The 25,664-nt window shown below is 36.4% G+C and overlaps 1 protein-coding gene across 1 annotated transcript; it reads right to left on the bottom strand.

Moving 5' to 3' along the window:
- Nucleotides 1–20,296: 20,296 nt before the first annotated feature.
- LOC137839116 (uncharacterized) lies at nucleotides 20,297–20,857 on the bottom strand. Its single transcript, XM_068648246.1, has 2 exons — nucleotides 20,762–20,857; nucleotides 20,297–20,647 (listed from the first exon to the last, which is right to left on the bottom strand). The coding sequence occupies exons 1-2, from the start codon at nucleotides 20,855–20,857 to the stop codon at nucleotides 20,297–20,299; spliced, it is 447 nt and encodes a 148-aa protein (XP_068504347.1).
- Between the last annotated feature and the right edge of the window lie 4,807 nt (nucleotides 20,858–25,664).

Raw genomic sequence — 25,664 nt, 5'->3', positions numbered from 1 at the left:
TGGTAGCCTCCACGACACACATGAAGATGAAGCTACCTTTTCTCGAGGGAGTAATAACCATCAGTTCTTACCAGAAGATGGCACGAAAATTCTACGAGAGTAGCTTGTAAAATAGGAGAGGAACCTACGCAATCACTATTCAGGCTAGAGATCTAGAATGGATCGCGCAAGTTGAAGTCGCCAATGAAGGGCTACCTGGACTTGCTGGTGAGGTTCGGGAGAGGGAGATAGAAGGAAAGAAGTTCAAGCTCAACACCTCAATATGCAAAGAGTTGCAAGATAAGATAGTCGAGGTCATATCAAAGCACATGGATGCTTTCGCATGGTCATCTGCGGACATGCCTGGGATAAACCCAGATCTTTTATGCCATAGGCTTACTATGGATTAAAAGATGAGACCAATGGTTAAGAGGAGGAGAAAGTTCAACGAGGATAAGCACCTCATCATTAGAGAAGAGACTCGGAAGCTCCTGAAGGCTGATCACGTAAGGGAAATCCAATACCTTGAGTGGTTGGCGAATATCGTGTTGGTGCAGAAGGCCAACGGGAAGTGGAGGATGTGCGTCAACTTCACCGACCTGAACAAGGCTTGTCCCATGGATTCTTATCCGCTTCCAAGTATAGACTCCTTAGTGGACAAGGCCTCAGGTTGTCGATTGTTGAGCTTCCTATATGCATTCTCGAGGTATAACTAGATCCATAGGCACCCGAGGGACGAGAGTAAGACTGCCTTTATGGCTTAGTTCGCCAGGTACTGTTACAATGTCATGCTATTTGGCCTTAAGAATGTTGGCGCCACCTACCAGAGGTTGATGGACAGGATCCTCGTCCCAATGTTGGGGCGAAACGTACAGGCATATGTAAACGACATTATCGTCACTTTAGAAGAGAAAGATCAACATATTGTTGACTTAGAGGAGCTATTCACGACAATAACTAAGTATAATTTGAAGTCGAACCTACAAAGGCCAAGACAGTTAAGAGGAATGTCGGGAAGTATACCTTCATAGATGGCAAGTTGTTCCGTCATGGTTATACCCACATAATCCTCACTTGCGTAAGTGGGGATCAGTGCATCTGTATCATGGAAAAGCTTCACGAAGGCATCTATAGAAGCCATATCGAATGAAGATATCTTTCGTTAAAGGTCGTCCGAGTTGGGTTGGGTATTATATGCCGACTATGAAGTAGGATTGTGTGAAGCATGCATAACGATGTGAGTAGTGTCAGAAGCATGCTGATAGGAATCACGCACCAGCCGAGGAGTTGCAGTCAATTTACAGCCCGTGGCCTTTCCATGCCTGGGGAATAGACATCCTAGGTCCTTTCTCTTTGGAAATACGTCAGATGAAGTATCTCATAGTGGCCATCGAATACTTCATCAAGTGGAATGAAGTCGAGCCAGTCGCACAAATAACTGCTCACAATGTGCCACATTTTGTGTGGAAGAATATTGTATGTCGTTTTGGGATTCCTAGACACCTAGTGTCTGACAACGAAACCCAATTTACTAGTCAACAATAGTGTAAGTTGTGTTTGGAGCTTGGGATAAAGTAGATATTCGCCTCATTAGAGCATCCTCAGACAAATGGCTAGGTTGAGTCAGCCAATAGAGTCTTGTTGGGAGGGTTGAAGAGGAGGTTAAAGAAGGCCAAAGGAATTTTGCATAGACGAGGTGCTCGGGAATGGAGTGTACAGGCTAGAAATCTTGGAGGGGGGAGCCATTCCTCGAATGTGGAATGCGACAAATCTCAAGTTTTATATCAGCTAAGGTATTTTGGTTTAATGCTTTCTTTTTTAACAATGTGATGATAAAGGTGATGCTCTTTTTCCCTTTAAAGGGTTTTTTAACGAGGTCATCTTATGATAAGTTTGCTCTTGAAAGATTATGCATTAGTTTTGTTTATTTGTTTAGAGTTAGCACATGATAAGACGACCTATCTCGGTAAGATTATCCGACTAGACGCCCTGGGTGTAAATTGACTATCTATTGACATATAAGAGGACATGTCTCGGTAAGAGTATCCAAGTAGGCGTCCTATGTGAAAATTGATTATCTATTGACAAATAAGACAACCTGTCTCGGTAAGATTATCCGAGTAGGCACCCTGTGTGAAAATTGATTATCTATTGACAGATAAGACAACCTGTCTCGGTAAGATTATCCGAGTAGGCACACTGTGTGTAAGTTGATTAGCTATTGACAGATAAGATGATCTATCTTGGTTAGATTATCCGAGTAGGCACTCTCTGTGTAAGTTGATTAGCTATTGTCAGGTAAGACGACCTAGCTCGGTGTCAGTACGACTACCTGAGTAGAGGCGCTATGCAGTTTAATTTTTTATGGTTAAGTTGTTTGATTTGAGGTAAGGTAAGACAACCTAACTCTGCGTAAGAACGAGTAATAGGCGCTTTGCAAGCAGATGTCATGGTTTAAGTTTTTTCGATGCATGGTAAGTCGGGCTATCTCGGTGAGTGAATTATCAAATGATCAGTTGAGTAGGCACTCTGCGAAACAAAGCTTGGTGAGATCAAGATATATGACCCCGAGTCAAGTTTGTGGGATACACTTATGCAAGTCGAGAGTAAGCATAGCCTTGTCGTAGCTACGGGTGTATAGTTCATCAAAACGTTAGTTCTTTGTTCGTTGAGGACTCCACGATTTTTCATGCTTAGATTTTGCCTACATTACATTCTTGTTATCTTTATTACTTTATGCTTAAGAGGTAGAAAAGGGTTAGTGTAAGTAATAGTGTGTCCGCATGTGTGTGATAGAAGTTGTTATACTTGAGCTCATTTGTTATATGATAAGTTAAGTAGCGAGCACCCATGAATAAAGGTGCACAAGATTCTCTTCTGTTGTTAGCACCGTGAGTAAAGGTGCCCGTATACAGAATATTTTTCTATTATATATATTTTCAGTTGAGATTATATTCTCGTAAGTCTCTTCGCCTAGTCAAACTCGGCTCGAGCCTGGGGGGATTGTGTATAGGACAAGAATTCTCGAGACCTCGGTCCAAGTATTTGGGGAAGGTTCGCTTGGCGTTTGGGCTCTAGAGGTGGGTCGGGAGCTCGACCCAAGTAGGGGTCAGCCCAGGAAAGGTAATTAAGATAAAAGATAAAGAGATATTTTATTTGTTGTGATATTATTCTGAAGATGAAAGATATAATTATTATTGTTTAAATTTGTTATCATATTATTCCGAAGATAAAGCGATATTTTATCTCTTTTTGATAATATGCAAGTTAGTTACATATATTTTAGATGTTGTGATATTATTCGGAAGATGAAAGATATAATTGTTATTGTTTAAAACTGTTATCATATTATTCTGGAGATAAAGTGATATTTTATCTCTTGTGATAATATGCAAGTTACTTATATATATTTTATGTATTGTGATATTATTCTGAAGTTGAAATATATAATTGTTATTGTTTAAATCTGTTATCATATTATTCTGAAGAAAAAGAGATATTTTATCTCTTGTAATAATATGTAAGTTAGTTATATATTAATTAATACATGTTAGTTACATATTAATTAATAGTTGTTGAGAATAAAAGAGGAGCACCCGAGAATAATGGTGCACATAACAAAATGTTCTGCTATTAGCACCTGAAGATAACTTATGCCCATGAGCAGGTGGTTTTTTGTTATTATTTTATGCTTTCAATAGAGATTATATTCTCGTGAATGAAAGCTCTTAGAGGAATACCTATAAAAGGGGTTTGAGACCTCCGGTAAAGGTACATTGTTTCTTAATACTAGACTGAAACTCAAATACTAATCTGATTTTAGTAAGCTCTCACTGACTTGATCGTTGGAGTGTGATCAACAAGCAGAGCCCCATCTATCCCAACAGAGCCACGTTCTAGTGCGACAAGAAGACGCATAATAGAATCTATAGGAGTTAGGTTAGAAGCAGAGCTTTCCACTCAAGTCAACCGACAAGAACAACTTTTGTTATTAAAAAAATTTATAAAATAGTTTATAAATTGGTATCTAACATTTATCGAGCTAAGTAATTCAATTATAGTTAAGTGTAAGGATTAATTTAAAATTTAAAAGTTAATGTTAATTTAATTTCATGTTAGTGAAATATTTAATGTTTTTAAATTTAAATTTGATTTGGAGGAAAATTTTAAATATTGGAATGAGAACTTCAACTCCATCATTAATAAGTTGGAAACTTTTTACAAACAATTTTAATGCGATGACAAAGTCTTACTCTGTATAATGTTGACGAGTTCCACAATAAAAATGATGTTTGTTATGTAGTGGGTTGCGCTATGGTGATTGTGGTTGTGGATGGTAGTGGAATTCAATAGTAGTGGTTGTGAACTCATTTAGAATATAGTAGAAGAACTTTCAACTTGATTATCAAAGTGTGTTGGATGCATGTATTGAATTTAAGCATTGACATAAAGTGGTGTTGCAAATGTTAGAATAAATGGCCTTAAACGATAAGGGAAGTGAATTGTTTAAGAGGGATTTTTTAAAACTTTTTGAGGTTCAATGAAACTCTTTGTATAAATCAAGAACAGGAATCAAATTAGCTAAGAATTTAAGCAGTTATACAGTAAAGCAACAAAAAAACAATCGGTTGTTTCTTCAAAACAATCGGTTGTTTATATCAGCAAAGCCTAAAACAGAAATTAAATGAGTTCGGGGTAAGAGAGAATCACACAAACAGCTTATATTGGTTCACTCTTAAACCAAGAGCTACATCCATTCCCCATAATACCATTGGGTAATCCACTAAGCAATCAAACCAGATTACAAAACACAAACCACCAAGTAGTGATCTTGAAACCTTCAAGAAACACACTACCTTTGGCACACCACACCAAGAGTATTGATCTTGAACACCTCAAGAACACACAATACTCCTTGGCAACACAACACCAGAAATACAGTAGGTTTAAAGAGGATTACACCTGATCACAATACAATCTGAATTGAATACAATTGCAATCCTATTCCACTCTCTCTTGAAAACTCAAAGCTTGATGTGAACCTTAAAATCTTAGAATCAAATCTATCAAAATTGAATTTCTCAAAACTGTTCCTTACTTGTTTGAAAACATAAACAAACCATTTATATTTTCCAAATATTAGTCAAAGCATTTAATGAAGGAGCGTATTCAGTTAGAAACCATTTAAAACAGATTCACCAATCAAAATTGAATTTTGTTAGGATTTTCAAAGAAACAATCGATTGATTTATCGGAACAATCGATTGATTTGGCTTGACAGCAAAGTCAACCAAGTCAAACCTTTTTTCAAAACCTTATAAGAACAAAACAACCGGTTGATTCGATAAAACAACCTGTTCTTTTTCACTTAGTTGAAAAACATTTCATTTTAAAAAGCTTTTCAAGTCCGATCAAATCTGGATTCAAACAAGGAGTGGATTACATAGAATTCTACCCCAGATCCCACCCAAACACAACAGCAACACCAGCCTTTCATCAAACACCTTGGATATGGATTCTTCAAAGCACTTGATCACTCTTGATCAATAGTAAGATTCACTGAAAATAAGTTAAAGAAGATATCAGCTGAGTTGGATGCAAATTAGTGTCTTTTATCGTCCAAAGTAGGTTGTGGTGCAGGTGTCATGAATTTTTAAGCTACAAAGTGTTAGAATAGATGGCTTTAAACTAGAGGGGGGGTGAATTGTTTAAAGAGGATTTTTCGTAAACTTTTAAAACAAGAATGAAATTATCTCACGAAACAATTGATTCAGAAATTCAGTTTGCCAAAATAGCAAGCAAAAGCTGCAGTACCAGAAAAACAATCGGTTGTTTCGCAGAAACAATCGGTTGTTTATACCAGCAAACAACAAAATAAAATTGAATTTAAAGAGTTAGAGATAGAGAGATTGTACACAATTGTTTATACTGGTTCACTCCAAACCCAGAGCTACATCTAGTCTTCTCATAAACCCTGAGGAAATCCACTAAGCAATCACACCTTGATCACTTACACAACAACCAAGAGAATGACCTTGAACACCTCAAGAAACACACTCTCCTTGGCCAACACACCAACACTAAGATTGCTGATCTTGATCCCCTCAAGAACACACAGCCAATCTCAACAAACACATAAATGAAACTTGTTTAACTGAGTAAAAGGATTACACTTGTTACAGAAGATAATCTGAAATCAATACAAGCAGAATCCTATTCCATATACTTTGATCAATCACAAACTCTTACCAATCTCAGCTCTTTGAAAAACTCAAAAACTCTTAGCAAAAACTTGTCAAAGATTAATTCTCAAATCTGTTTTTCTGAATTTATTCAAAGATGTAGTTTGTTATCAAATCTTAACTGTTAGAAAAGATGACTTTAAACTAGAGGGGGGTGAATTGTTTAAAGAGGGTTTTCGCAAACTTTTCAAAACTAGAATGAATTTATCTCAGGAAACAATTGATTCAGAAATTCAGTTCGCCAAAACAACAAGCAAAAGCTGTAGTACCAGAAAAACAATCGGTTGTTTCGCATAAACAATCGGTTGTTTATACCAGCAAACAACAAATAAACTGAAATTAAAGAGTTAGAGATAGAGAGATTGTACACAGTTGTTTATACTGGTTCACTCCAAACCCAGAGCTACATTCAGTCTTCTTCGAACCCTGAGGAAATCCACTAAGTAATCACACCTTGATCACTTATACAACAACCAAGAGAATGAATTTGAACACCTCAAGAAACACACTCTCCTTGGTCAACACACCAACACTAAGATTGCTGATCTTGATCCCCTCAAGAACACACAGAAAATCTCAGCAAAACACAGAAACGAATACTTGTTCAACAGAGTACAAGGATTACACTTGTTACAGAAGATAATCTGAAATCAATAAAAGCAGAATCCTATTCCATACACTTTGATCAATCATAAACTCTTAGCAATCTCAGTTCTTTGAAAAACTCAAAAACTCTTAGGAAAAACTTGTCAAAGATTCTTAATTCTCAAATCTGTTTTTCTAAATATATTCAAAAGATGTAGTTTGTTATCAAATCTTAACAAACTCTTAAATTGCATTAAAAGATTGGTCAAAGCATTTAATGACTAGAGCGTAAGCAGTTAAATCATTTAAAGCTCAGTCAAACAGAAAACAATTTTTCTGTTATGGTCCCAAAACAAACAATCGGTTGTTTCCTCGAATCAATCGGTTTTTTTGGTACTTAACAGTTCAACCATTTTAAAAACAGTTTTCAATCTTTTTCTCAAAACACCTAAGTATAAACAATTGGTTGTTTTGACAAAACAATCGGTTGTTTTAACTTAGTTTGAAAACATTTTACTTTCACAAAGATTGAGAATGCTAATGCTTTAGATTTAATCAAAGGGTGGATTACAACATATAAACTACCCCAGAACTAAGCTAAACCAGCAAAGCAACATCAAGCACAGCCAAGGCTTCAACATCCTTCGAAGGGTTTGGATTCTTCAAAACTTGAACACCACTTGGTTCAACAATCTCCCCCTATTTGATGAAGACAAATCCCTGATGCTTGTGTTGTACCTGATTAAATCTGAAGCAGTTCCTGTAATAGAACTTTGAGCAAAACATTGAACTTCTGTTATTTTGTTAGCGCACAGATAAACAGTTAATAACCTTCAGAACTAAATATCAGAAAAAATATTACATAACCCAAGCTGTTTTAACCACTGAAAACAGAAACTTAAGACACAGCATATATCTCCCCCTATTTGTCTTCACAAATAGACAAAGATAAGATATAAAAAAAAATATTGTTTGGATTACATCAGAATTAAAGCAGCAACAGCAGAAAGAAAGAAATTTAAAAACCTGATGTAACAGCAAGAAAACAATTGATTGTTCTGATAACCAATCGGTTGTTTTTCCTTCATTCTTCTTCATTAGCAAACTGAAGATCAAAGATTTGATTCTGAACAGCTTCAATCTATTCATCCAGAGTCATGAATCTTGCATCCATGTTGTTGAATCTGTTATCAATGTTCTGGAAGTTGCTAACACATAGATCATGAAGATTCCTTTGATTCTCCCCAAAAGTATCAAGCCTATTGATCATGTATCTTTCAAAAGAAGACATGGTTGGCATTCCATCTTCCTGATCTCTAGCACCAGCACTAGGTCCAGCATCTTGATAATCTTCAGGTTGATCTTCATTTTGAACATCCATATCAGCAGGTTCATCTTGTTCAAGATTAGCAGCACCACTAGATGAGGCACCATGATCACCATCCTTGCTTATCCATTTTCCACATACTTTTGTAAAACTCATCTTGCTGAGTGATCCATTGCTCAACTCTTGAGTTGACTTGACCAACTCAGAAGTTTCATCTTCAAGATTAACTTCAAAATAGAGTAGAAATTTAGATACCAAAACAGCATATGGATAATGATAATCTCCTAACCTCATGGCTTTTTGCATGTGTTCTTTGATGATATGGATCCAATTGATTTTGATTTTCTTGGTGATGCAGAACATATATACCAGATCTTCTTCAGTTAGAACAGAATGATTACTCTCCCTTGGAGTTAGAATCCAAGTCACAATGAGAGCAAGCAATCTCTCATCAAGCTTTAGACCTCCAACCGAGCATGTACTTACTTGAGCATGTTGATTCTTCAAGCAACTCTTGTAGAATTGGATTTTGTTAAAATCCTTCACCACTCCAAGGTTTCCCTTGATGATTCTAAGACCAGAGAACTTGAGACCAGCAACAGTAGTCCATACTTCATGAGTTATCTCCATTTCTACACCTTTCACATGAGAAACTAGATTGTTTCCCTCAAACTTTAGGTTTGTGTAGAACACCCTCACCAAATCTGGATATATGTTTCCCTTCATCTCCAGGAACTTTCTGAGAGATTGATCCTTGAGCAGTCTTCTCACATTATCAAGCTTTTGATTTTTCAGCCAATCAAAGCATACAACCTTGGGGTTGTTTATCTTCTTGATACTTGTTTAATAACTATAATTCTCAATTAGATCATTGTCTCCAGAAAACCAGCCTTCTAGCCTTCCTCCAGACCTTACAGCCCTGGTTTTGACTCTCTTTGAGGTGGGAGGAGTTGATTCCATTATGGCAGAGACGAAAACAGAGAAGAACTCACTTCACAGATTTTTGCAAGAGATGTTGCAATTGGTTGTTCTTGTGGAAGAGATCTGCACCAGATTTTATAGCAGAAAATGAATCAATTAGCATTTAATTTTATTCATTGGGTACCTGATGTTCAGAGAGAGAGGACTTGACTATGCTTTGCACAGCAAAATGTCAGAAAAAGCTGAGAATCACATGGTCTTCACATGATATCTTTGACTAGTCATTAAGGCTCTTGAATTTCCAAGATTTTGGAATATTCTCCTTTATGACTGTTGTAACTTCTCTCTGAACATGTTCAACTTTCAACACAGATTCTTTAACCAAGATTCTCTCTTTGAATTGATCTGCAACGGATAGAAATTTAAACTAGCAATTAAAACAATTTCTTCATAGTGCTGTCAGACACAAAACAATCGGTTGTTTCGAAGAAACAATCGGTTGTTTTTCTGCAACAGTTAAAACTGTTTTTGAATTTTAACCATGAGCAGAAGGAGTTCAAAGCAGATGACATTGATCATAAAAAGATTGTTTAACCATGAGAAAGAACTTTGAAACAGAAATTAAGAACAAATAAAGGAAAGTCTTATCCATATATTAATTCTTCAATGAGCCATGTGCTTTATGATCAAGAAGCCTCTTTTCACTGTTGAGGTCTTTTGCACAGCATTGATTCAGCTTCAATGACTGTCTTTTTCTTCAAGAACTTGATCAGATGACTCAGTCCCTCCTTTTTCTTTAGTTTTCCTGCATAAAAGATTTCAATTAGCAAGATTTGGTCCCCTTACAAATTTGGGTCCGTTTGACTTCTCTTTGTAGTTAGAAACTTCACATCCCTTAGGAATCCACTTCATAAAACCTCTTGGAACAGAATATTTCCTTATTTTACAGAACCTAACAGAGTGGCCTTTCTTCATGCAGTAAAAGCATGTAACAACCGGTTGTTTCGTCTAAACAATCAGTTGTTTTTCTGATTTTCTTGAAAAACTTTTAGAAAACTTATCTTTCTTATTTTGTGGATTAAAGCCTAAACTAGCCTTTCCAAAAACACAGCTTTGAGATGCCAAGACATTCTCAAAGTTAGATTTCCCCTTTGAAAGCTTGTCCACAGTTTCAACAAGATAGTGAACCTTTTTCTCAAGATTTTCACAATTTTCGCAAATGAGAGTATCACACTTGCAAGAAGTATTTTTGAAATGGTTTTCCAATTTTTCAAAATCACTTTTTGCTTTTTCCAGATCTTCTTCAAGTAATTTAACTCTCTTTTCAAGCCAACTGTTAAGATCTTTCAATCGGTTGTTTGAAAGAACCAATCTATTAGCTTCATCATGTGTTTCTTGAAAAGCTTCAAGCAATTCACTGTAATTTTGTTCATTTAAGGAAGCACATGAACTTACCTCACTTGAGCTGCAAGATTCATCATCATTTTCAGCTACCAAGCATATGTTTGCTTTCTCATCTTCACTTGATGAAGAACTTGATGTTGACACCTCATTTTCATCCTAAGCTATGTAGGCTCTTTTTGTCTTGCCTTTCTTCTCTTTGTAGTTAGACTTTTTCTTTTTTCTCTTGTTTGGAAAATCTGCCTTTATATGACCTTGCTCACCACAACCAAAACAAGTATAGTTATTTGAATTAAAATCATTGGATTTCTTGTTTCCATACCTATCTTTGTTGTTGTCTTTGTTGCGGTTTCTCTTTAGGCATTTGCTGAACTTTTTTGACAGCAAGCTAAGGTTTTCCTCATCACTATCATCACTGGAATCTTGCTTTCCCCTGTGCTTGGATGCTTTCAAGGCTATGCTCCTTGTGTGCTTATCTTCACTCTCTTGAACATTGAGTCATTCATCTCTAGCTCATGTTCCCTAAGCTTTCCAAACAAAGAAGCAACACTTAATGATGTTAGATCTTTAGATTCGGAAATAGCAGTTACCTTTGGTTGCCATGCTCTATCAAGATATTTCAAGATCTTGATGTTCAGCTCTTCTTTATCAAAGGTCTTGTCAAGGCTCATAAGGTGATTGATGATGTGCGTGAATCTTTTCTGCACCTCAGAAATTGTTTCTCCTTTAAGCATTCTAAACATCTCATACTCTTGGATAAGAGCATGCTTTCTAGCTCTTTTCACCTCATTTGTTCCTTCATGAGTGACTTCCAAAGTGTCCCACATTTCTTTTGATGATTTGCATTGCGAGACCCTGAAAAACTCATCAAAATTTAAAGCAGAGGTTATAATACTTTTGGCAATGCAATCGAATTTGGCCTTTTTGCTTTCTGCATCAGTCCATTGAGACCATGGTTTCTCAATGATAGATCCATCCTTTTCAAACTTTGGGACAAAAGGACCATTTTCAATTGCATCCCAAATTCCTTTGTCAAGAGATTCCATAAACATTTTCGTTCTTACTTTCCAAAATTGGTAGTTCAAACCACAAAACAGAGGTGGTATGTTAATTGAAGCACCTTCCCCAAAAGGTAGTCTATCAGCCATTTAAACAAGGTTTTTAGGATCAACTTTAATAACTTTCAAGAACCAAGCTCTTGATGCCAATTGTTAGAATAGATGGCTTTAAACTAGAGGGGGGGTGAATTGTTTAAAGAGGATTTTCGTAAACTTTTAAAACAAGAATGAAATTATCTCAAGAAACAATTGATTCAGAAATTCAGTTCGCCAAAATAGCAAGCAAATGCTGCAGTACCAGAAAAACAATCGGTTGTTTCGCATAAACAATCGGTTGTTTATACCAGCAAACAACAAAATAAAACTGAATTTAAAGAGTTAGAGATAGAGAGATTGTACACAATTGTTTATACTGGTTCACTCCAAACCCAGAGCTACATCCAATTTTCTCATAAACCCTGAGGAAATCCACTAAGCAATCACACTTTGATCACTTACACAACAACCAAGAGAATGACCTTGAACACCTCAAGAAACACACTCTCCTTGGCCAACACACCAACACTAAGATTGTTGATCTTGATCCCCTCAAGAACACACAGCCAATCTCAGCAAACACAGAAACGAAACTTGTTTAACAGAGTACAAGGATTACACTTGTTACATAAGATAATCTGAAATCAATACAAGCAGAATCCTATTACATACACTTTGATCAATCACAAACTCTTAGCAATCTCAGCTCTTTGAAAAACTCAAAAACTCTTAGCAAAAACTTGTCAAAGATTAATTCTCAAATCTGTTTTTCCGAATTTATACAAAGATGTAGTTTGTTATCAAATCTTAACAAACTCTTAAATTGCATTAAAAGATTAGTCAAAGCATTTAATGACTGGAGCGTAAGCAGTTAAAACATTTAAAGCTCAGTCAAAGATAAAACAGTTTTTCTGTTATGGTCCCAAAACAAACAATCGGTTGTTTCCTCGAATCAATCGGTTGTTTTGGTTCTTAACAGTTCAACCATTTTAAAAACAGTTTTCAATCTTTTTTCTCAAAACACCTAAGTATAAACAATCGGTTGTTTCGACAAAACAATCGGTTATTTTAACTTAGTTTGAAAACATTTTACTTTCACAAAGATTGAGAATGCCTATGCTTTAGATTTAATCAAAGGGTGGATTACAACATCCAAACTACCCCAGAACTAAGCTAAATCAGCATAGCAACATCAAGCACAGCAGAGGCTTCAACATCCTTCAAAGAATTTGGATTCTTCAAAGCTTGAACACCACTTGGTTCAACATAAAGGAATGTCGGTAAGGTTCCTCACATGACTAATTATAATTGCTTGCAACTCTCAGGTGGTGGATTTTGTTGTGTAAGTGGATCTTGTAGTAGTTGCAACATTGCTAAAAATATATGGAATTGACCCTGTACCATTCTATATAGTCTTGAGTGTGGAACAAAGGTCAATGTAGAAAACCAAACAATGATAATTTGTAGTGGTTATCCCACATGTTGACCCACTTCAAACCCTTTGTTTGTTAATTTCCATCTAGTCGTCCTGCATGTTATTTTTTTGAACTTGCCCTAGTTGTTAAACAGGGCAGGGATCTTTTGAAAAACCAAATTGTAACTTAACTCTGTCGATTTGGTTTCATTCAACTACTAATAAGAAAATAATGGAACTGCATGATATCTAAAATTTAACATCCTTGAAGGTTTCAACTTAGGTGGATGCTTGTAAGTCTTTATATGGATTCACTACAAAAAAAAAATGGATTTACCTATGGAAGAGATTCGTAGGTAACAACAAAAATATAGCAAAGATTTGCTTCTTCATCTCCTGAAGAGGAGCAAGAGGAAGAACCTTCCTTATCTTACCAAGCAGTGTAGGCTTTCTTAGCTTTTCCTTTCTTTCTTGCTCTTCTTTCTTCATTCTCATTGTTGGGGCAATCAACTTTAATATGTCACTGTTTACACAACCAAAGTAGGTATATTTGTTAGAGTTAAAATCATTGAGTTTGTTGCTATTATACCTTTTGAAAGATTTATTCTTGTTGTTGTTTTTCTTCAGGAATTTGCTTAATTTCCTGGTCAGCAAGCTTAGTGTTTCTCCTTCACTGTCATCACTTGAGTCTTGACTATTTTTATTGTTGAACCAAGTAGTGTTCAAGCTTTGAAGAATCCAAACCCTTTGAAGGATGTTGAAGGCTAGGTTGTGCTTGTTGTTGCTGAGTTGTCCTAGATAGGATCTGGGGTAGATTGTGTATGTAATCCACTCTTTGATTGAATCCAAAGCATAGGAATTCTCAATCTTTCTAAAAGAAAAGTGTTTTTCAAACTATGTGAAAAACAACCAACTATTTTGTCGAAACAACCGATTGTTTTATTATACTTAGGTGTTTTTAGAAAAGATTGAAAACTGTTTTTCAAATGGTTGAGCTGTTAAAACCAAAACAACCGATTGATTCGAGGAAACAACCGATTGTTTGTTTTGGTACCAAAACAGAAAAACTGTTTTGTGCTTTGATTGAGCATTAAATGATTTTCTAACTGTTTACGCTCCAGTTTTTAATGCTTTGATCAATCTTTAAATGCAATTAATAGTTTGTTAAGATTTGATAACAAACAACATATTTCATATATTCAGAAAAACAGATTTGAGTTTTAAAACAAAAAACAATGCAGATTTTGAGATTTTGAGAAGTTGAGATTGCTTAGAGATTGATATTGATCAAAGTGTGAGAGATAGGATTTCTGCTTGTATTGATTTCAGATTTGTTTCTGTAACAAGTGTAATCCTTGTATCTGTTAAACAAGAATCTTTGTGTGGTTGCTGAGAAGTGTTGTGTGTTCTTGAGGGGATCAAGATCAGCATTCTTAGTGTTGGTGTGTTAGCCAAGAGAAGTGTGTGTCTTGAGGGGATCAAGGTCACTTTCTTGGTTGTGTTGTAAGTGATCTAGGTTTGATTGCTTAGTGGAATTCCTCAGTGGTTTCTGAGAAGACTGGATGTAGCTCTGGGTTTAGAGTGAACCAGTATAAACATTTTTGTGCATTCTCTCTATCCTTAACTCTTTAAATTCAGTTTTGATTTTGTAAACTGGTATAAACAACCGATTATTTCTGCGAAACAACCGATTGTTTTTCTGGTGCTGTTGTTTTTGCTTATTGTTTTGGCAAACTGGATTCCTTATCAATTGTTTCTTGAGATAATTTCATTCTTGACTTAAAAGTTTTCGAAATCCCTCTTTAAACCATTCACCCCCCCCCCTCTAGTTTAAAGCCATCCATTCTAACAATTGGCATCAAGAGTTTGGTTCTTGAAAGTTATTCAAGTTGATCCTAAAACTGTTTTTTTTAAATGGCTAATAGACTACCTTTTCGGGAAGGTGCTTCAATCAACAGACCACCTCTGTTTTGTGGTTTGAACTACCAATTTTGGAAAGTAAGAATGAAAATCTTTATGGAATCACTTGACAAAGGAATTTGGGATGCAATTGGAAATGGTCCTTTTGTCCCAAAGTTTGAAAAAGATGGATCTTTCATTGAAAAGCCTTGGTCTCAATGGACTGATTCAGTAAGCAAGAAGGCCAAATTCGATTGCATTGCCAAAAATATAATAACCTCTGCTTTAAATTCTTATGAGTTTTTCAGGGTCTCTCAATGCAAATCATCAAAAGAAATGTGGGACACCTTGGAAGTAACTCATGAAGGTACAAATGAGGTAAAGAGAGCTAGGAAGCATACTCTAATCCAAGAGTATGAGATCTTCAGAATGCTCAAAGGTGAAACAATTGCTGAGGTGCAGAAAAGATTCACGCACATCATCAATCATCTCATGAGCCTTAACAAGTTCTTTGAAAAGGAAGAGCTAAACATCAAGATCTTGAAATGTCTTGATAGAGCATGGCAACCCAAGGTAACTGCTATTTCCGAATCTAAAGATATAACATCCTTGAGTATGGCTTCTTTGTTTGGTAAGCTTAGGGAACATGAGTTAGAGATGAATCGACTCAATGTTCAAGAAAGCGAAGACAAGCACGTAAGGAGCATAGCCTTAAAAGCTTCCAAGCACAAAGGAAAACAAGAATCCAGTGATGATAGTGATGAGGAAAACCTTAGCCTGCTGTCAAGAAAGTTCAGCAAATTCTTAAAGAGGAACCTCAACAGGGACAACAACAAAGATAGGTATGGAAACAAGAAATCAAATGATTTTAATTCCAATAACTATACTTGTTTTGGCTATGGTGAACAAGGTCATATAAAGGTAGATTGTCCAAAAAAGAGCAAGGAGAAAAAGCCTAGCAACAAGGAAAAGAAAGGCAAGACACAGAGAGCCTACATAGCTTGGGATGAAAATGAGGTATCATCATCAAGTGAAGATAAGAAAGCAAACATCTTCTTGATTGCTGAAGAAGATGATGAATCATGTAGCTCAAGTGAGGTAAGTTCATGTGCTTCTTTAAATGGACAAAATTATAGTGAATTGCTTGAAGCTTTTCAAGAAACTCATGATGAAGCTAATCGATTGGTTCTTTCAAGCAACCGATTGAAAGAACTTAACAGCTGGCTGGAAAAGAGAGTGAAATCACTTGAAGATGAGATTGAAAAATCAAAAGACGATTTCAAAAATCTAGAAAATCATTTCAAATATTCTTCTTGCAAGTGTGACACTCTCATTTGCGAAAATTGTGAAAATCTTGAGAAAAAGGTTCATTATCTTGTTGACACTGTGGACAAGATTTCAAAAGGGAAATCTAACTTTGAGAATGTCTTGGCATCTCAAAGCTGTGTTTTTGGAAAGGCTGGTCTAGGTTTCAATCCACAAAACCAACAAGATAAGTTTTCAATTTTTTTTTAAGAAAGCCAGTAAAACAACCGATTGTTAAATCGAAACAACCGGTTGTTACATGCTTTTATTGCATGAAGAAGGGCCATTCGGTTAGATTCTGCAAAATAAGAAAGTTCTCTGTTCCTAGAGGCTACATGAAATGGATTCCTAAAGGATGTGAGGTTCCAAATGAAAAAAAAGAAATCAATTGGACCCACATTTGTGAAGGGACCAAATCTTGTTGCTTGAACTCGTGCTTGTGCAGGAATTCTAAAGAAGTGTGAAGGACTGAGTCATCTGATCAAGTTTTTGGAAGAAAAAGACCAACATTGAAGTTGAATCAATGTTCTGCATCTGTCCAAAGGCCCTCAACAGTTAAAAGAGGTTTCTTGATCACTAAGCACATGGCTCATTGAAAGAACAACATAAAGGATAAGACCTTCCTTTCTTTGTTCTTAATTTCTGTTTTAAAGTTCTTTTTCATGTTTAAATATCTTCTTTAAAATGCTTAACTTCATATGCTTTGAACTCTTTCTGCTCATGGTTAAAATTAAAAATCAGTTTTAACTGCTGCAGAAAAACAATGATTGTTTCTTTGAAACAACCGATTGTTTTGAGTCTGACAGCATTGTAAAGAAATCAATTTAATTTCTATTTTGAATTTCTATCCGTTGCAGATCAATTTAAAGAGAGAATTCTTGGTCAATGAACCTATGTTGAAAGCTGATCACGTACAGAGAGAAGTTACAACAGTCATAAAGGAATATATTCCAAAATCTTGGAAATTCAAGAGCCTTAATGACTAGTCAAAGATAACGTGTGAAGACCATGTGATTTTCAGCTTTTTCTGACGTTTTCTATGCAGGGCAAGGTCAAGTCCTCTCTCTCTGAAAATCTGGTACCCACTCATGACATTGAATGCTTTTTAATTCTATTACTGCTATAAAATCTATTGCAACTGATCTCTTCCACAAGAACAACCAATTGCAACATCTCTTGCAAAATCTGTGAGTGAGTTTTTCTCTGTTTTCTTCTCTGCCATCATGGACTCAACTCCTCCCACCTCAAAGAGAGTCAAAACCAGAGCTGTAAGGTCTGGAGGAAGGCTAGAAGGATGGTTTTCTGGAGACAATGATCTAATTGAGAGATATAGGTTTGAAACAAGCACCAAAGTGATAAACAACCCCAAGGTTGTGTGCTTTGATTGGCTGAAAAGCCAAAAGCTGGACAATGTAAGGAGGCTGCTCAAAGATCAATCTCTCAGAAAGTTCCTGGAGATGAAGGGAAACATCTACCCAGATTTAATAAGGGTGTTCTACACAAATCTCAAGTTTGAAGGAAACAACCTAGTTTCTCATGTAAAAGGTGTAGATATGGAGATAACCCATGAGGTATGGGTTGTTGTTGCTGGTCTAAAGTACTCAGGCCTCAGGATTAACAAGGGAAACCTTGGAGTAGTTGAGGATTTCAACAAAATCCAATACTACAAAAGTTGCTTGAAGAACCAACATGCTCAAGTTAGGACTTGCTCGGTTGGAGGCCTAAAGCTTGATGAAAGGTTGCTAGCCCTCATTGTGACTTGGATTCTAACACCAAGGGGGAGCAATCATTCTGTTCTTACTGAGGAGGATCTGATGTACATCTTCTGCATAATGAAGAAGATCAAAATTAATTGGATCCACATCATCAAAGAGCACATGCAAAAGGCAATGAGGTTAAGTGACTATCATTATCCATATGCTGTTTTGATTTCTAAATTTCTGCTCTATTTTGAAGTGAACCTAGAGAATAAAACATCTGAGTTGGTCAATTCAACTCAAGAGTTGAACAATGGATCACTCAACAAAATGGGTTTTACCAAAGTAGGTGGCAAATGGATTAGCAAAGATGGTGACTTTGGTGCCTCATCTAGTGTTGTTGTTGATCATGAACAAGATGAACCTGCTGATATGGATTTTCAACATGAAGATCTACCTGAAGCACATCAAGATGCTGGACCTAGTGCTGGTGCTGGGAATCAAGAAGAAAGGATGCAAACCATGTCTCCTTTTTTAGAGACTCATGATGAATAGGCTTGATAGCTTTGAGGAGAATCAAAGGAATCTCCATGATCTCTGTGTCAGCAATTTCCAGAGGATTGATAACAGGTTTGACAGCATGGATGCACGCTTCATGACTCTATATGAACAGATCGAGGTTGTACAAAATCAAATCATTGATCTTCAATATGCTGATGATGATGAATGAAGAAAAACAACTGGTTGATGTATCGAAACAACCAATTGTTTTTTTGGTGGATGTATCAGTTTTTCTTTTTGCTGCTTTTGCTGTTTAATTCTGATGTATTCAAAACAATTATCTTGTGTTATCTCTTCTTTTTGTCTATTTGTGAAGACAAATAGAGGGAGATATATGTTGTGTTTGATTTCAGTTTTTTTTTTTTTTTTGCAAAACAGTTTGTATGAGTGAAACCTCATAGGATTTTGCTCCTATATTTGTTTGTTGTTTACTCTGATATTATGCTCTGAATTTCTGTACTTGTTTTTGTGCTAACCAAATAGCAGAAGTTCTATGCTTTGCTTAAAATTGTATCTTGCAGGAACTGCTTCAGATTCAATCAGATACAACACAAGCATCAGAGATTTGTCTTCATCAAATAGGGGGAGATTGTTGAACTAAGTAGTGTTCAAGCTTTGAAGAATCCAAACCCTTTGAAGGATGTTGAAGGCTAGGTTGTGCTTGTTGTTGCTGAGTTGTCCTAGATAGGATCTGGGGTAGATTCTGTATGTAATCCACTCTTTGATTGAATCCAAAGCATAGACATTCTCAATCTTTTTAAAAGAAAAGTGTTTTTCAAACTAAGTGAAAAACAACCGATTGTTTTATACTTAGGTGTTTTTAGAAAAGATTAAAAATTGTTTTTCAAATGGTTGAGCTGTTCAAACCAAAACAATCGATTGATTCGAGGAAACAACCGATTGTTTGTTTTGGTACCATAACAGAAAAACTGTTTTGTGCTTTGACTGAGCATTAAATGATTTTCTAATTGTTTACGCTCCAGTTTTTAATGTTTTGACCAATCTTTAAATGCAATTAATAGTTTGTTAAGATAGCAAACAACATCTTTCATATATTCAGAAAAACAGATTTGAGTTTAAAAAAAAATGCAGATTTTGAGATTTTGAGAAGTTGAGATTGCTTAGAGATTGAGATTGATCAAATTGTGTGAGATAGGATTTCTACTTGTATTGATTTCAGATTTGTTTCTGTAACAAGTGTAATCCTTGTATCTGTTAAACAAGAATCTTTGTGTGGTTGCTGAGAAGTGTTGTGTGTTCTTGAGGGGATTAAGATCAACATTCTTAGTGTTGGTGTGTTGGCCAAGAGAAGTGTGTGTCTTGAGGGGATCAAGGTCACTTTCTTGGTTGTGTTGTAAGTGATCTAGGTTTGATTGCTTAGTGGAATTCCTCAGTGGTTTCTGAGAAGACTGGATGTAGCTCTGGGTTTAGAGTGAACCAGTATAAACATTTGTGTGCATTCTCTCTATCCTTAACTCTTTAAATTCAGTTTTGATTTTGTAAACTGGTATATACAACCGATTGTTTTTGCGAAACCACCGATTGTTTTTCTGGTGCTGTTGTTTTTGCTTATTGTTTTGGCAAACTAGATTCCTTATCAATTGTTTCTTGAGATAATTTCATTCTTGACTTAAAAGTTTTCGAAATCCTTCTTTGAACCATTCACCCCCCCCCCCTCTAGTTTAAAGCCATCCATTCTAACATTTGTGTCTAGCAACCTTCAGGGCAATGTTCCTCGCATGCTTATCCTTACTTTCTTGAACATTCAGCCTGTTCATCTATAAGTCATGTTCTCTAAGCTTTCCAAACAGTGAAGCTGGGGTCATGGATGTTAAATCCTTAAACTCAAAGATTGTTGTGACCTTGGGTTGTCAAGATCTGTCTAGGAACTTGAGGATTTTGATATTGAGTTCCTCTTTTTCAAATATCTTCCTAAGACTCATGAGGTAGTTGACAATATGGGTAAACCTATTTTGTACTTCAGCAATTGTCTCCTCTTTCTGCATCCTAAACATCTCATACTCTTGAATGAAAACATGCTTCCTTGCTTTTTTCACGTTATTTGTTCCTTCATGAGTGACTTCTAGAGTATCCCACATTTCCTTTATTGATTCACATTGTGACACCCTGAAAAACTCATCAAAACTTAAGGCAGATGTAATAATATTCTTTGCAATACAATCATATTGAGCCTTTTTGCTTTCATGCTCAGTCCATTGGGACTAAGGTTTTTCATAAATCACTTTATCATTTTCAAGCATAGGAACAAAATGACCATTTTTAATTGCATCCCAAATTCCTTTATCAATAGATTCTACAAAGATCTTCATCCTTACCTTCTTCCAGAACTGGTAATTTACACCACAGAACAAAGGTGGTCTATTAATAAATGCATCATCCCCAAAGGGTAGTTTATCAGCCATGAAAAACATTTTTGGATCAAAACTTGAATGACTTTCAAGAACCTAACTTTGATACCAATTGTTAGAATTGTAAGCCTTAAACAAGAGGGGGGTGAATTGTTTATAAAAGATTTTTGCAAATACTGAAGGTATAGAAGAAACCAATGAAGAATCAAAGAGAAAGAAACCCAGTTAGCCAAGTGCGTAGAAATCATAGGAATGAGGAGCCCTTCCACTGTGAAGGAAGTGCAACAGTTGACTGGACAGATGGTCACCCTATCCCAGTTCTTATCAGCAGGAGAAGATAAGGGGTACCCTTACTTCCAGTCTTTGAAGAAGAACAACCGCTTCACGTGGACTAGAGAATGTGAAGAGGCATTCCTCAAGCTGAAGGAGTACGTGGCTAGCCCGCTTGTCCTTTGTAAGTCGTTGCCAGGTAGTCCCCTTTGTCTCTATTTTGCAGTTACAGATCGAGCGATCAACTCAGTCATTTTGCAAGAGCAGGATCAGGTTCGGAAGCCCATATACTTCTTGAGCAAGATGTTATTGGGGCCCGAGATACAGTACCAGGTCATCGAGAAGGCAGCCTTGGCAATAGTATTCACAGCTCGACGATTCCACCACTATTTCCAAAGTTTCACTATGATTGTCATGACCGACTTTCCAATTTGTAAGGCCCTCCAGAAGCCTGACATAGCAGGTTGGATGGTACACTAGGCAGTCGAGTTATCTGAGTTCAACGTGTTGTATGAACCCAGGGGGCCTATCAAGAGCCAGATGTATGTTGACTTCGTGGTAGAACTCTCCTCAGAAGCCATCAAGGTAGACGATGGAGATTTTCAGTGGGTTCTCTCTCTGGATGGATCCTCTAACTAGCAAGGTAGCAGTGCTGGTATCATTCTGGAGAGACCCAATGGACTATTGATTGGGCAGGCTCTTAGATTCGCTTTTAAGGCTAGGAATAACCAAGCTGAGTATGAAGCGTTGGTAGTTGGTGTTAGAATATATGGCTTTAAACTAGAGGGGAGGGTGAATTGTTTAAAGAGGGTTTTCAAAAACTTTTAAGCCAAGAATGAAATTACTTCGAGAAACAAATGATAAGGAATTCAGTTTGCCAAAACACAAAGCAAAAACAACAGCACCAGAAAAACAATCGGTTGGTTCACAGAAACAATCGGTTGTTTATACCAGTTCACAAATATTGAAATTGAATTTCAAGAGATTAAGGATAGAGAGAATGCACACAGATGTTTATACTGGTTCACTCTAAACCCAGAGCTACATCCATTCTTCTCAGAAACCACTGAGGAATTCCACTAAGTAATCAAACCTAGATCACTTACAACACAACCAAGAAAGTGACATTGATCCCCTCAAGACACACACTTCTCTTTGGCAACACACCAACACTAAGAATGCTGATCTTGATCCCTTCAAGAACACACAACACATCTCAGCAACCACACAAAGATTATTGTTTAACAGATACAAGGATTACACTTGTTACAGAAACAAATCTAAAATCAATACAAGCAGAAATCCTATCTCACACACTTTGATCAATATCAATCTTTAAGCAATCTCAACTTCTCACAATATCAAAATCTGCATTGTTAAAACTCAAATCTGTTTTTCTGAATATATGAAAGATGTTGTTTGTTATCAAATCTTAACAAACTATTAATTGCATTTAAAGATTGGTCAAAGCATTAAAAACTGGAGCGTAAACAGTTAGAAAATCATTTAATGCTCAGTCAAAGCACAAAACAGTTTTTCTGTTATGGTACCAAAACAAACAATCGGTTGTTTCCACGAAACAATCGGTTGTTTTAGTTTTAACAGCTCAACCATTTTGAAAAACAGTTTTCAACCTTTTCTAAAAACACCTAGGTATAAAACAATCGGTTGTTTTTCACTTAGTTTGAAAAACACTTTTCTTTTAAAAAGATTGAGAATGCATATGCTTTGGATTCAATCAAATAGTGGATTACATACACAATCTACCCCAGATCCTATCTAGGATAACTCAGCAACAGCAAGCACAGCCTAGCCTTCAACATCCTTCAAAGGGTTTGGATTCTTCAAAGCTTGAACACTACTTGGTTCAACAATCTCCCCCTATTTGATGAAGACAAATCCCTAATGCTTGTGTTGTATCTGATTGAATCTGAAGCAGTTCCTGCAAGATACAGTTTTAAGCAAAGCATAGAACTTCTAATATTTGGTTAGCACAGAAACAAATACAGAAATTCAGAGCATAATATCAGAGTAAACAACAAACAAATATAGGAGCAAAAATGATGGAAACCATCCAGCCACATACATCCACATAATGATGAAAAAGAAGCATTGGATTTGAGGACAAATCCTTTTCAAGAGGGAGGGGATGATGGAAGAGGCCCAAGCCCATGATAGAAAAAGCCCAAGCCCAAGCCTAAATACAAGTTCAAGCTTCAACTCAAGCCCAACAAATAGAAGATATGGGCAAACTAAGCATCATTGGATGTCTTTCTTTTGTAATTACTTTTGAGTATTTTTTGTAGAACATAAAGGTAGGTGTAGATATAAATATAAGAGGTGCAAATGTATAAAGCTAAGTCACACCTTCCATGTGACACAAAAGAAGGTGTAGGTATAGATTTAGGAGGTGCCAAAACTAGAAACCAAGTCACACTTCCCTTGTGACTAGGAATTGGCTCCAAATTCAAATGCTTCTCATTTGAATTTCCCTCCACTTTCTTTTGAATTTCTAGCCCTCTAAACACTATAAATAAGAGGGTTTGACTCATGTATTTGGAAGATTAATTGAATAGTGAAATGCTGCCAAAATTGTGCCATTCTCACTCCTTGCCTAAACTCTCTTAGGAATAGGCTTTTTAATCTTCAAACCTTCACACCAAATGGAGATGGCTGAACCACTCCAATCTTCCCTACCTTTCATGCACCTTCAAGGTCACCACACCTCTTAGGAGGACCTTGTTCATCTCTTCCATTAAGCTTCCGCACCATCTTCAACCAACATCCAAGAAGAGCTCATAGGAAATCCATCAAAAAACCTATGAGGTTTCACTCATACAAACTGTTTTGCAGAAGAAAAAAAAAACTGAAACCAAACACACAACATATATCTCCCCCTATTTGTCTTCACAAATAGACAAAAAGAAGAGATGAAAAAGATTATTGTTCTTAATACATCAGATTTAAAACAGCAACAGCAGAAAAAAAAATAGAAAACTGATACAACCACCAAAAACAATCGGTTGTTTCGATACATCAACCAGTTGTTTTCTCTTCATTCATCATCATCAGCATATTGAAGATCAAAGATTTGGTTTTGTACTGCCTCAATCTGTTCATCTAGGGTCATGAAGCGTGCATCCATGCTGTCAAACCTGTTATCAATCCTCTGGAAATTGCTGACACATAGTTCATAGAGATTCCTTTTATTCTTCGCAAAGCTATCAAGCCTTTCAACCATGAGTCTCTCAAAAGAAGACATCGTTTGCATTCTTTCTTCTTGATTTCTAGCACCAACACTAGGTCCAGCATCTTGATGTGCTTCAGGTAGGTCTTCATGTTGAAAATCCATATCTGCAGCATGCTCATCTTATTCATGATCAGCAACAGCACTAGATGAGGCTCCAAAGTCACCATCTTTGTTAATCCATTTGCCACCTACTTTGGTAAAACCCATTTTGCTGAGAGATCCATTGTTCAACTCTTGAGTTGACTTGACCAACTCAGATGTTTCATCCTCTATGTTCACTTCAAAATAGAGCAGAAATTTAGAAATCAAAACAGCATATGGATAATGATAGTCACTTAACCTCATTGCCTTTTGCATGTGCTCTTTGATGATGTGGATCCAATTAATTCTGATCTTCTTCATAATGTAGAAGATGTACACCAGGTCTTCCTCAGTAAGCACTGAATGATTGCTCCCCCTTGGAGTTAGAATCCAAGTCACAATGAGGGCTAGCAACCTTTCATCAAGCCTTAAGCCACCAACCGAACAAGTCCTAACTTAAGCATTTTGGTTCTTCAAGCAGCTTTTGTAGTATTGAATTTTGTTGAAGTCCTCCACTACTCCAAGGTTCCCCTTGTTGATTCTGAGGCCAGAGTACTTAAGACCAGCTACTGCAGTCCACACATCATATGTGATCTCCATATCTACACCTTTTACATGAGAAACAAGGTTGTTTCCCTCAAAACTTGAGATTTGTGTAGAAAACTCTTATTAAATCTGGATAAATATTCCCTTTCATCTCCAAGAACTTTCTAAGGGATTGATCTTTGAGGAGCCTTCTGACATTGTCCAGCTTTTGGCTTTTCAGCCAATCAAAGCAAACAACCTTGGGGTTGTTTATCACTTTGGTGCTAGTCTCAAACCTATACCTCTCAATTAGATCATTATCACCAGAAAACCATCCTTCCAGCCTTCCTCCAGACCTTACTGGTCTGGTTTTGTCTCTCTTTGAGGTGGGAGGAGTTGAGTCCATGATAACAGAGAAAATCTCACTCACAGATTTTGCAAGAGTTGTTGCAAGAGATGTTGCAATTGGTTGTTCTTGTGGAAGAGATCAGCTGCACCAGATTTTATAGCAAAAACATAATCAAAAAGCATTCAGTGACATGAGTGGGTACCAGATTTTCAGAGAGAGAATACTTGACCATGCTCTGCACAGAAAACGTCATAAAAAGCTGAAAATCACATGGTCTTCACATGTGATCTTTGACTAGTCATAAAAGCTCTTAAATTTTTTTTAAGATTTTGGAATATATTCCTTTATGACTGTTGTAACTTCCTTCTGAGCGTAATCAGCTTTCAACACAAGTT

This window comes from Phaseolus vulgaris, chromosome 11 (assembly GCF_000499845.2).
Source record: "Phaseolus vulgaris cultivar G19833 chromosome 11, P. vulgaris v2.0, whole genome shotgun sequence".
Classification (NCBI taxonomy): Eukaryota; Viridiplantae; Streptophyta; class Magnoliopsida; order Fabales; family Fabaceae; genus Phaseolus; species Phaseolus vulgaris.
The sequence above is the reverse complement of the archived record's forward strand: the minus strand, read 5'-3'. Positions and strand labels throughout refer to the sequence as shown.